Below are 12,500 nucleotides of genomic sequence, written 5' to 3'. Positions count from 1 at the left end.
CATCCAGCAACTCATTTATCAGCCTGTTTTATGATATTTAATGTGGAAAAGCGTCTATATATTTTTGCCATGAAGCCTTTGCCTACAGTTTTAAGTCAAGGGAGTTAACACCTTTGACGGTTTTAAGGTCTTTACATATCAGGAGCGGCACGACTTGTTGAATGCATGCTAAATGTCTCCTGCCCAAGCACATGCAGGAATCCTCAAGGTTTCAAGAGTCACTTAGCTGTTGCTTACATTATAGATTGCTCTTGTCAGTGGATTGCTTCCTCAAATGGGAGTATTAAACAAAAGAGGGAATTAGAGACAGTGCCCTCTATTCAAACGTTGACTCAAACCGAAAGATTAGTGAAGTACCAATGTATTTCTTAACAAGAATTCTTGGTTTTCATCTGAAAGGATAGACCGCCGAAATGTGCAAACATTTGTGTTTCACCAACAGAGCCAATTACAGTCACATTTTTATTGCAATTTATCTGTGTGTGAGTGTGTGTGTGTGTGTGTGTGTGTGTGTGTGTGTGTGTGTGTGTGTGTGTGTGTGTGTGTGTGTGTGTGTGTGTGTACATGTATGTGTGTGATTGTGGGTTTATGTGTGTCAGGAGTGAAAGGGCAATTTGTGTCACAGTAAGCCCCCTCACCGTTGCATGCTTTTCATAGCTCAGATTACAGAATCATGTCTCTGATTGGAACCCATAACGAACGCGGGGGGGGGGGGGGGGGGGGGGGGGGGGGGGGGGGGGGGGGGGGGGGGGGGGGGGGGGGGGGGGGGGGGGGATGGGGGTGGGGGGGGGGTCGTGTGGTCGAGGGACATATTTTGACGGGAGCAGGGGAAGGAGGGGGGAGGGCGTCTGATCCTAATTATCTCTGATTTTGGCGTCGCTTTGCCCTGCTCCGGCCAGACATAAGCAAGAATCTAAAGGAAGGAGGTGGAGTGGGTAGAGGGTGGTGGTGGGGTGGTGGGGTGGGGATGGGGGTCATGGTGCTGGAGGTGGAGGTGGTGGTGGTGGTGGGAGTGGTATTGGTGGTGGTGGTGGTGGTGCAGGGGCTGGTAGTGGTGGTGGTGCTAGGGTTGGGGTGGAGGTGGTGGTGATGGTGCTGGGGTTGGGGCTAAAGTCGGTGCTGTGAGGGCTGGTAGTGGGAGTGTAGGAGGAGTTGGAGGCGGTGGTGCTGGTTGTGGCGGTGGTGATGGCTGTTTTGGTGATGGTGGCAGTGGTAGTGGTGGTGGTGGGGGTGGGGGTGGTGGTAATGGAAGTGGTGTCGTTGGGGGTGGCGGTAGTGGGGCTGCTGGGGGTACATAGAGCTGTACATGGTGTTCACCTTTCCAAGAAGGGTGTCTCTTACTGTCGCTGGGCGAGGGTGCACCATAAACACCTCGGCCTTGGTGAAACACAGCGACGGGGCTAACAGCTAATGGATAAGTGTGTGCTCAGCGCTGTAGCATACATCTCCATCCGCTGAGTGATATGATGGGGGGACACTCCCGCTCCTCACCCCTCCTCCCTCCCCCACCACCTCCCCCCGCAACCATCACCTCCGGAACCGCCATCACCACCACCATCTCCACCACCATCTCCACCACCACCTCCACCACAACAAGCACTACCATCAATACAACCACCATCACCAGCATCAAAAGCAGCACCACAATAGCCACTTCCACCACCAGCACCAGCACCAGCCCCTCTCTCTCTCTCTCTCTCTCTCTCTCTCTCTCTCTCTCTCTCTCTCTCTCTCTCTCTCTCTCTCTCTCTCTCTCTCTGTCTCTCTCTCTCTCTCTCTCTCTCTCTCTCTCTCTCTCTCTCTCTCTCTCTCTCTCTCTCTCTCTCTCTCTCTCTCTCTCTCTCCCTCTCTCTCTCTCTCTCTCTCTCTCTCTCTCTCTCTCTCTCTCTCTCTCTCTCTCTCTCTCTCTCTGTTTCTCTCTCTCTCCTTCACTTGGTCACTCTCTCTCTCTCGTTGTTTCCTGAGGAAAGGAAAAGGGAGAGCAAGCATTGTTTTTCCCGCCCTGCTTCATTATTACATTCTATTTCTCCCTCTCTGCCACTAACGGCCCTGTCTCTCCCCATCTTCTCACACCTCCATCTCTTCTCCTCATCCCCTCTTTCTTCCCTTCCAATCTGCTCACCGCCTTCATTCACTCTCTCTCTCTCTCTCTCTCTCTCTCTCTCTCTCTCTCTCTCTCTCTCTCTCTCTCTCTCTCTCTCTCTCTCTCTCTCTCTCTCTCTCTCTCTCTCTCTCTCTCTCTCTCTCTCTCTCTCTCTCTCCCTCCCTCTCTCTATCTCTCTCTCTCTCTCTCTCTCTCTCTCTCTCTCTCTCTCTCTCTCTCTCTCTCTCTCTCTCTCTCTCTCATTTTCTTACCCGGTCTCTGTTTTGCTCTTACTCAGTCACACACACACACACACACACACACACACACACACACACACACACACACACACACACACACACACACACACACACACACACACACACACACACACACACACACACACACACACACACACACACACACACTGTGCAGCATGCACAAGCGTGCACAAATGTTCTTATGCACACTGATGCACGTCGATGCGTGCACACAGGGTTACACACAGCGCTGTCACTCAAAACAAGAGGGTTGACAGTGTGTTTGCTTAGGCGGAACACGTATACACATGCCGGTAATCAATAATTATTTTCCTGCTTGCACATATTTTAGCAACCCCCACCCCCACTCCCCTGACCAAGTACCCCCACCAAAAGTCCTCGAGCCCTCTCCCCCTCAGCCCCTCTCCCCCTGGTTCCTCTCAGCCCTTACAGCCCCCCTCACACACACACACACACACACACACACACACACACACACACACACACACACACACACACACACACACACACACACACACACACACACACACACACACACACACACACACACACACACACACACACGTTCGGTCAGTGAGTCCAGTGAGTCATTGTGCTCTCTATTTACCTCTCATCAACATTCAACGTTAGGGTTGATTTTTCTCCATCTTCCCTGCTCCCTGCTCCTTTCTAACTCTCTCTCCTCGCTCCTCTGCCACCACTCCTTTCTTTCCATCTCCTATTCTGCGGGCCTGCCTTCATCCGTTTCTGTCTAAAGGACTCGCCAGGGTCAAAGAGTTGGCAGACTGTGAGACTGAGGAGAGAGGGGTGGAGACAGGGGAGCAGGAGAAGAGTGGAGGGTGATGGGAGAGTGAGTCCAGCTAGAATATGATGTCTGTGAGCCCCTCTGTTAATCATTGAAACTCTGTGGTCCCAACCCCCGCTCCTGGAGATTGAAAAGGAAGAGAGAAAAAGCCGAAAAAGAAAAGAGAAGGAAAGGAAAAGGAAATGCAGGGAGGGAGGGAGGGAGACTGTTTGCCACCGAGAGTAAATTGAAAATGATGTCCTGTGTTTGTGTGTGTGTGTGTGTGTGTGTGTGTGTGTGTGTGTGTGTGTGTGTGTGTGTGTGTGTGTGTGTGTGTGTGTGTGTGTGTGTGTGTGTATTTGGGTGTGTTTGTGGCTGCATGTGTCTGTTGTCTGTGTGTGTGTGTGTGTGTGTGCTGCGCGTTTGTTTGTGTGTGGCGCCATCGTATTAACCCTGATATCTCCTCGACTAATCATTATCGTTCTCTGCAGTGGTTTGCATTTTGGTGTTTCTGTGCACTTGTGCTGTGAACTGCATTAACCCTCGTATGGGTCTATCATTAGCTTGTGCTGTCTGCATCAACAGTATACCTGCATCTGCGTGTGCCTTGGTATGTGTCTGCCCGTGCCCATGTGCACGCGTGTCGGTGTGTGTGTGCGTGTGTATGCGTGCATATGTGCGTGTGTGTGTGTACGCACATACATCAGTGTCCGAGTGTGTGTACGGTACTCTTAATTGTTGTTATCATTCATGCAGCACAATAACCACCTCCACCCCCACCTCGTTCTCTTTCTGCTGTATTATTATTATTCTCTCTCTCTCCCCACTCCCTCTCACTCTCTCTCTGCCTCGCTGGCCCTTCTTCTTATTCTCTGACTTCTGGTTTCTATTTTCTCCCGCTCTGTATCTATCTCTGTATCTACCTTCTTATCATTTTCTTGACTGCAGGTTTCCATTTTCTCTATGATGCTTATTCTGCTCCTTGTGTTCCCCATTCATTGGCCTTCTGATTTGTACATACTTTCACGTGGGTGCACCATATCTGATGAATCTTGTTTTTCCATCTCTGCGGCTCTCTGCGTCACGTACCCCTCCGTCTCTCCCTCTCACATTCTGTCCATCTCCCCTCTCAGCTTGTACTTGACCTCCTTATGCTGGATATTACTGAGTGGATGCACTTTTGTTTTTGACTTAATCTTTTTCTTCTTTCTCTCTTTTATTCCATTTTCTGTCCCTTTTCTCCCTCTTTCTCTCTCTCTCTCTCGCTCTCTCTCTCTCTCTCTCTCTCTCTCTCTCTCTCTCTCTCTCTCTCTCTCTCTCTCTGTCTCTCTCTCTCTCTCTCTCTCTCTCTCTCTCTCTGTCTCTCTCTCTCTCTCTCTCGCTATATATATCTATATAAATATATCTCTCTCTCACTCTCTCTCTCTCTCTCTCTCTCTCCCTCTCTCTCTCTCCCCCATCTCCCAGGCACCCTCTCTCTTAGTGTGCTATACATCCGCCCTCCCCCTTGGCAGGTTGCCATGGTCGCCATACCCACTCTCTCTCTCCTATTGGTCCTGGCAGAGTGGGCGGGTCTGGTGGACTCCTCCCCTCACCTCCTGCTCCGGCCCAGTCCGCGGGAGCGCGAAGCCGGGTCCATCATGAACTTCAACATCGCCGTGATCCACGCCGGCGCCACGGTGCAGGCCGAGGCGGCGGTCGCAGGGCCCGGGGGAAGGGTGCTCTACCCTGGCTTCGGCCGGGTGCACAGCTCCCTGGGGGAGAGCGTGGTCACCCAGTGGGGGTCTGCCAACGTCATCTGGCTGCAGGTTGGCGTTTTACTGTGCCCTACCGCCTCCCTCCTCTCGGTGCTGCACGGTCGGCCCCGGCGGGCCTGCAGGAAGGGAGTAATAATGTGGATCCATTATTCATTGTCCTCTGCCTTCATTACCTGAGCTGAATAGGCAGCATAGGGCGGCCGTAGCGCGCTAGGCTAGCTCCCGGTGAACACACTCTGCTCTCTGACCACCGTGCGCATTGTGAGCTAGACACAGCGTGCCATGACACCGTGCACACAAGCAACACCGAAACACAAGACTATGGCCTTTTCCTTTACAATCTGTGGTGCTGCTCTCTTTCTCCCTCTCTAGCTTTCTCTCTTGCTCTCTCTCTCTCTCTCTCTCTCTCTCTCTCTCTCTCTCTCTCTCTCTCTCTCTCTCTCTCTCTCTCTCTCTCTCTCTCTCTCTCTCTCTCTCTCTCTCACTCACTCCCCTCTCTTTCTCTTAATGTCTCTTTACCGCTGTCTCTCTTTATCTATATAACTGTCTCAATATATTTCTGTCACACTTCTCTCTCTCTCTCTCTCTCTCTCTGTCTTACTGTCTTAATACTTCTCTCGCTCACTCCTTCTCTCTATTATGGTCTCTATACCTCTGTCTCTCACTCCTCTCTCTCTCTTAAAGTCTCCATACCTCTCTCCACTCCCTCCCCCTCTCTCTTACTGCCTCCATACTCTCTCTCTCTGTTTCTCTCTCTTTCTATCTCAATACCTTTCTCTCTCTTCCACACTCCCTCCCCCTCTCTCTCACTGTCTCTCTGCTTCTCTTCCCCCCTCCCTTTGTCTCCAGGTGAACGACAGCAGCCCTAAGACGGTGCTGTCCCAGCTGTGTGACCTGCTGGCAGCGAGGCCCCTGCAGGGCCTGGTGTACGAGGAGGAGAGGCCCCCCCCAACAGCCTGGGGGCCCCTGGCCCCGATGCTGGAGTTTGTCTCCGCCCAAACAGGACTGCCTATTGTGGCAGTCGGAGGGGGAGCAGGGTTGGGGCGGATGCCACAGGTAGGTAGGGTGTGTTGACCTGTGTGTGTGTGTGTGTGTGTGTGTGTGTGTGTGTGTGTGTGTGTGTGTGTGTGTGTGTGTGTGTGTGTGTGTGTGTGTGTGTGTCTGTGTATGTGTGTGTATTTGTGTGTGTCTGTGTATGTGTGTGTGCGTTTGCGTGGGTAACATTGTGGACATTTATTTGTATCCATTTAAAAAAAAATGGTGGCGCGTGCATCTTTTGTGTTTGAGACACAGATGAGAGATAGTCTAGGTCTGCACAGCCATGCAGAAGCAGACGTGACTAATGCTCAATGATTACAAGCTTGAAGGCGTGCTGTTAAAAGTTTGGCATCGGTTTTAGCCAAACCAAATCTGTTGCTGGCCCGCTGACAGGCTGCTGCTCTCCCCGTGCTTTTTCTTAAGGAATCTGTCCACGCGAGTCCATGCATTTTTAACGTCTAGAGGCATGACCGTAAAACACAGGGTCGTTAGCTGCTTTGATTGTGAACGAACACAATGTACCCCTCCCTAAAAAGAGTCATTTCGAGCAACAAACTCTGAGGAACAAATGCTTTAAATAACTAACTGCTAAAAAAAATGAAAAAAAATATGGCTTGGCCTGTTTGCCAGCAGGATATGCCTTGATTAGAGCGGTTGGTCAAGCCAACTTGGCTTACAAGAAACCTGATGTTTGCCTGACATCACGTTGATCACCCAAATGATTTAAGGAGCCGGTTCAGGCGACTTGTGCAGAAACCTGCACAGGTTGCCTTCACCGGTTAGCCGACACAAACCGACGACCACGTTGAGATACACATTATGAGTTTACCTAGAGCTTACACAGCTAAACAACGATTTTCAATATTGCATCAAGCGATTCCAAACTGTCACCCACTCGTTAGAATTAATCTTTTATTTTTTTTATTTCTGTTTGGAGATTTGAAAAAATTATATTGTTGCAACAGCGATTCTGACAGTGTTTACATGCAGCCATGGGTTGTTTTGCGTTGACTGACGGCCAAGGTTCTCCCCTGCTGAACCTGATGCTTGTTTTCAATAACTGCAGTTTGTTCTCTGCAAACCATATACGTGTTCACTTGTTTCAGTGGGGTCTCGTAACTAGTGACCGGTGTTACATGAAGACCATTACCATCATCAACATTATCATTCAACGTCTAACTTCTCTTAGTGTTGAATTTGGTTTAGAAAAGTGAATCATGTTCCCTCTTTCAAGCCAAACTCCCACATAGTCCAGACGCTCAATACAGACGGACCTGTTCCCCTTCCAGATCTTGTTAATGTTGATAGTACAACATTAATCCTAGAGCAGTCATCATCACTGGATACTAAAACCCACCGGAGAACTGTTTGAAATAACTCCATTGAGGAGAACCATCAGGTTTAATACCGGGTTGAAATGTTAGACACTCCATGGCATTTCATATGCTGTGCGACGGATGTCCTCTCCGTGACAGTTGTATATATGTGACAATGGAGGTGAAAGGCATCATGGGAGATAGGGGGCGGTAGCCAGAAGGTCAAGGTCTGCGGTCCGCCGGGATGCTGCCGTGTTTGATCTGTAAATGGCAGCAAACTGGGCGGCTGCTACTGCCTCTGATGTTCTGGAGGAGGGTGGGTTACGCATGTGCATGTTTGTACTGTGTAACTTGCGCGTGGGTGTTTGTGTCTGTTTGTGTGCGTGCGCGGGTGTGAGGGTGTGTGTGTGTGTGTGCGCGTGCGTGTGTGTGCGTGAATTTGTGTATGCGTGTGGGTGTGCACGTGTGTGTGTCAGTAAGATGAACCAGGAAGGTTTTAACATTATCCTACTGAAATAGCCAAAAAGCAACCAATGAACAAACAACAATAATTATTGTACCTCTTTTGACTCTTGAAGGGCGAACATTTTTGACACTTCCATGATCTTCCTAGTATTCATCTTCCCCTCCCTGATAAAAGTCAGCCTTTCAGAGCACCTTTTTCCCCCTGCAGTTCTGTGGAGGCTTCACACTGCATCTCTTGTTGCGTTGGCCCTGTGGCTGTCTCACGTTTTATACTCCATTAAAACATGCATCTCTGGTGCTACACTGAACGCACTCCTTCTGTGTACTGCCAGAGAAGCTAGCCCGGACCGTTGCTGTTGTTTTTGTGTGTGTGTGTGTGTGTGTGTCTGTACACTGAACAGAATCATACTGCTCTCCCCCCTCCCTCCTCCTCCCTCCCTCCCCCTCCCCTCCCCTCCCCCCTAAATCAGGAGACAGGCTCCATCTTTCTCCAGTTCAGCTCCTCCACCGCCCTCCAGCTGGAGGTGATATTCGAGGTGCTGGAGGAGTACGACTGGACGGCGTTCTCTGTGGTGTCCACGCGTCACCACGGCTACCAGGACTTCCTGTCGGTGGTCGAGGGCCTGACGGACGGCTCCTTCATCGGCTGGGAGAAGAAGAGCGTGGTGATCCTGAACGTGACCGACGACCCGGGGGGCGCGCGCACCCGCCGGCTGCTCAAGGAGAACGAGGCGCAGGTGAGACAGGGGGGGGAGGGAGGGGTTAGGGGAGAAGGGGGTGAAGAAAGGGGAGGAAGTGGCGGCGGCAGCGTGGTGGTGGTCGTGGTTGTGGTGGTGGCTATCGGCTGTTTTTCCTTCCTTCTTCGTCCCTCCCTCTTCCTCTCCGCACCTCTCTCTCTCTCCCCTCTCTCCTCTACGCTTCTGCTCTCCTCCCCGTCCACGTGTCACCTGGCGAGGGATATAAGAACACTGCCACAGTACAAGCAGACACCATGGGTCCTTCTGATTGGCTGGCGGGGCTTCTAAGTGTGACACGCTGTAACAGGTGTTGTGGTGTGCAGAGCCAAAGCGCTGCAGCCTTCTGTTGACGAGAGCGGAGGTTGGAAATATTGTCATGCAAAAATCGGACTAAATTTAGCTTCAGCCTTTTTTTCAGGGGCTGGACCCTAGCGTGGCACAATTCGCTATTTTGATCGATGCCATATAGACCTGGCTGATTTCAATTGGCTGTGTTGTGCACAACTTTTGCCAAGGTGACGAACCTCCATCCTTAAACCGATAAATCCCTCTGATTCGGCGCGTCAAACCCTGTCACTCTAACTTGTGTGATTGGCTGGTGGTTTTGATTATGCAAATACACTCCCACCCTTGAAATTCACATCTCGGATACACTGTCCTTTACCAAAGTGACTCATGTTTTCAGACTGTACTGCTGGCATGTTCCATTTCTTCACATGAATGAACCCTTGTTCTATCTCGCTCTCTCGCTCTCTCGCTCTCTCGCTCCCGCTCTCTTCCTCATCAAACATTAATTCTTTACTTATTCTCCTTCCCCTCTGTTCTCTCGTCTTTCAAACACACGTTCTTCCATCCCTCTACTTGCCCACTCGGTGCCTTCCAACACCTTCCATTAAGTCCTATCCCTCCCTCAAATCTTGCCTCTTCAATTTTTTAACTCCCCTTCCTGTTCTTCCACCCCTCTCCCCCTCCTCTCCTCCTCTCGCTCCCCCACCCCACCCCCCTCTTGCTTCGTTCTCTCTAGCAATTCTTTGCCCAGAGACAAGGCCTTCCTCCCCTTCCTCCCTCTCTTCCTCTCCCTCTCTCTCTATTTCTCTCCCACCGCCCTCCCCTTCCATCTCTGCCTCTCTCTCTGTGACCGGTGTTACTCTCACCTCAATCTCCGTATGGCCAGCTATCCCTAACTCCCGCGGCCCCTTTTGTCCATCTCTGATGCTGCATGTTCCCCTCAGTCACTGGAACTGCCCGCCCTCACATCACTTCAGTCTGGGTCTCAATGTCATCGCTGATGTCCCAGCATGTCCACTGCAGCTCTCTGTTTGCACATGTGTGTGTGTCTGTATGTGTATGTGTGTATGTGTCTGTGTGTGTGCGTGTGCGTGTATGTCTTTCTACGTGTGCCGCTGTCTATATGTGCGAGTTTATTGGCTTGTTTTTTCTTGAAAGCATGTCATGATCCTATGTGTGTTTGTGTGTGTGAATGCACTTTTGTGTGTGTGTGTGTTTGTGTGTGTGTGTGTGTGTGTGTGTGTGTGTGTGTGTGTGTGTGTGTGTGTGTGTGTGTGTGTGTGTGTGCTTGTGCTTGTGCCTGTGCATGTGTATTGGATTCCTTAGGCTCCACACCGCTAGTGTCAGTGTTAATATAACATACTGCCTGCAGCAGGTTGCCTATACGCAGTGCTGACGTTAACCCCTGCCTCTCCTCGCTGTACTCTCTGCCTGTTCTAACACCCTCATCTTTGTCCCTCTCTATTTGGCTAGCTTTTTTTCTTTATCAGAGGTTTAATAAATGCTTGTGATGGCTTAGTGAAGCTGCATATGTTTCCATTACAGGCTATTTTCCTTGTCTATCTCTCTCTCTCTCTCTCTCTCTCTCTCTCTCTCTCTCTCTCTCTCTCTCTCTCGCTCTCTCTCTCTCTCTCTCTCTCTCTCTCTCTCTCTCTCTCTCTCTCTCTCTCTCTCTCTCTCTCTCTCTCTCTCACTCTCTCTCTCGCTCTCTCTTTCTGTAACCCATGTTGGATAATGTGTTTTACATTGTAGGCTGCCACAGGCCCGCTGATCGATTTGCACTCAAATCTCTCCCTCTCTCTCCCTGTCTCCCCTTTTCTTCCATTTCTCTTCCAGCTTCTGCCATTGTATATTCGTCAGTTTATCTCCGGCTTCTCCTCTGTCTTTCCCTTTCTTGAGAGTGTTTTCTATTCACTTCTTCCTGTGGGTTCCTTCGGTAGAGAGTGTCGGTGCCTGTTTATAACTGGGTTCTTCTCTCCTTCCTGTTAGAGTCAGCCAAGCCTGCTTCTCTGTTTGTTGCTCTCCCTCCCTCTCTCCTCCCTCCCTCCCCCCTCTCTCCGTTTCTCTCCCCCCTGTGTCTGTCTGTCGCTCTCATTCCCGTCCTAATTCACTGGAGGTTTATTGGCACACAGGCTTAATTGTTTTGCCAACCCATTACAGTTCAAAATTCAATGAAGACGCAATTCTCAAAATGTGCTCCCACTCTGCTTTTTCCAACTACTGTCCTGCTTGAAACAGCCGTCATCCTCCATCGCACCCCTGCTTTTCCTCACCACCGGACTCTGTTTTTAGTTCTCCTTTCTCAGTGTCCTTGGGTGGTGTTTTTCAGCATTTAACCCCACTCCCCCTTCTCTCTTAACCTCCCACCCCACAGACCCTAGGTCTTCGCACTGTCCAGCACTCTTCTATCGCTCTGTCGCTCTACTTCTCTCTATATCTATCTCTCTCTCTCTATCTTGCTGTCTCTCTATCTCTGTCTCTCTGTATCTCTATATCTCACTGTCTCTCTCTCTCTCTCTCTCTCTCTCTCTCTCTCTCTCTCTCTCTCTCTCTCTCTCTCTCTCTCTCTCTCTCTCTCTCTCTCTCTCCCTCTCTCTCTCTCTCTCTCTTTCTCTCTCTATCTACTCTCTCTCTATCCCTCTATCTCTCTTTGTCCCGCTCCCTTGTCAATCCTCCACAACCAACTCTCTCTACCCTAAGAAACCCTTGTTGGTTCAACTCCCTCCTCACACCCTCACCTCCAGCTACAGCAAGGAATTGATTCCATCTTGTTGATAGCTCTCTCACTCTCTCTTTGTCTCTCTCCCTCTCTCTCTGTGCTGCCTCATTCCTTGTGTGTGTTTCCGTCGTAAGCTCTTCTCTGTTTCTCTCTTTCTCCCTCTCTCTCGCTGCTTTTCCTTTCATTCTCCTCTTTAACTCCCCTCTCATTCCTCTTGTGTGTGTTTATCTAGTTCTCTCCCTCTCTGCATTGATGCTTTACGTCTCTCTCCCAACCAAACCCGTTGTTGTCACAAACATCTTTTTATCTCTCTACTCCCTGACCTCACCCAAGAATATGTCAAACTCCACATTCTTCTCTCCCCCCTTCGTTCTCCTCAGACTACTCTGTTCCCCCACCTCGCAGTACTTCCTGTTTCTCTTCCTGCTACTCATCTTCCTGATATCCCTCATGGCCAAAGTGAACCATCTTTAACGAACAACTTAACCATGATTTAACCATTCCTCAAAATCACTGCTTGCTCTTAAGCCAGAGAGAAAGATACACATACACAGAGACACGAGTCTGTGTGCGTGTGTCTATCCCTCTCTCTCTCTCTCTCTCTCTCTCTCTCTCTCTCTCTCTCTCTCTCTCTCTCTCTCTCTCTATATATATATATATATATATATATATATATATATATATATATATATATATATATGTCTCTCTCTTTCTCTCTCTCTCTCTCCCTCTCTCTCTCTGTGAAATGTCATTGTCTCTCAGTCGGTCCCTGCCATCTTGTTCCACTCCTCTTTTCTTTGTTCATTATTGTATCCTGTTTCATCAGGACCGAGCTCATTAAGGAAAGTCGCACACCTCCTGGTTAGGAGGGCGTCACAAAAACCACACACACGTGCACACACACTCAAACACACATATGCTGTCGTCCCCTTTTTCCTGTGTGTGTAAGTGTATGTGTGTCTATATGTGTACAACTGTGTGTGTGTGCATGTGTGTGTGTGTGTGTGTGTGACTCTCGCTCACCCTCCCTCA

General features: G+C 50.0%; 1 protein-coding gene across 1 annotated transcript in view; it reads left to right on the top strand.

Annotated features, from left to right (window-relative positions):
* grin2db (glutamate receptor, ionotropic, N-methyl D-aspartate 2D, b) overlaps window positions 1-12,500 on the top strand; it is a 53,987-nt gene that overhangs the window by 15,705 nt on the left and 25,782 nt on the right. Inside the window, exons 2-4 of the mRNA XM_030371358.1 lie at window positions 4,616-4,956; window positions 5,755-5,961; window positions 8,195-8,461. Of these exons, the coding sequence (XP_030227218.1) occupies window positions 4,669-4,956; window positions 5,755-5,961; window positions 8,195-8,461 (762 nt within the window). The 5' untranslated portion in view covers window positions 4,616-4,668. The remainder of the gene's footprint in view (window positions 1-4,615; window positions 4,957-5,754; window positions 5,962-8,194; window positions 8,462-12,500) is intronic.

This window comes from Gadus morhua, chromosome 11, assembly GCF_902167405.1.
Source record: "Gadus morhua chromosome 11, gadMor3.0, whole genome shotgun sequence".
NCBI classification, from domain to species: Eukaryota; Metazoa; Chordata; class Actinopteri; order Gadiformes; family Gadidae; genus Gadus; species Gadus morhua.
This window is presented reverse-complemented; position numbering and strand designations above follow the sequence as displayed.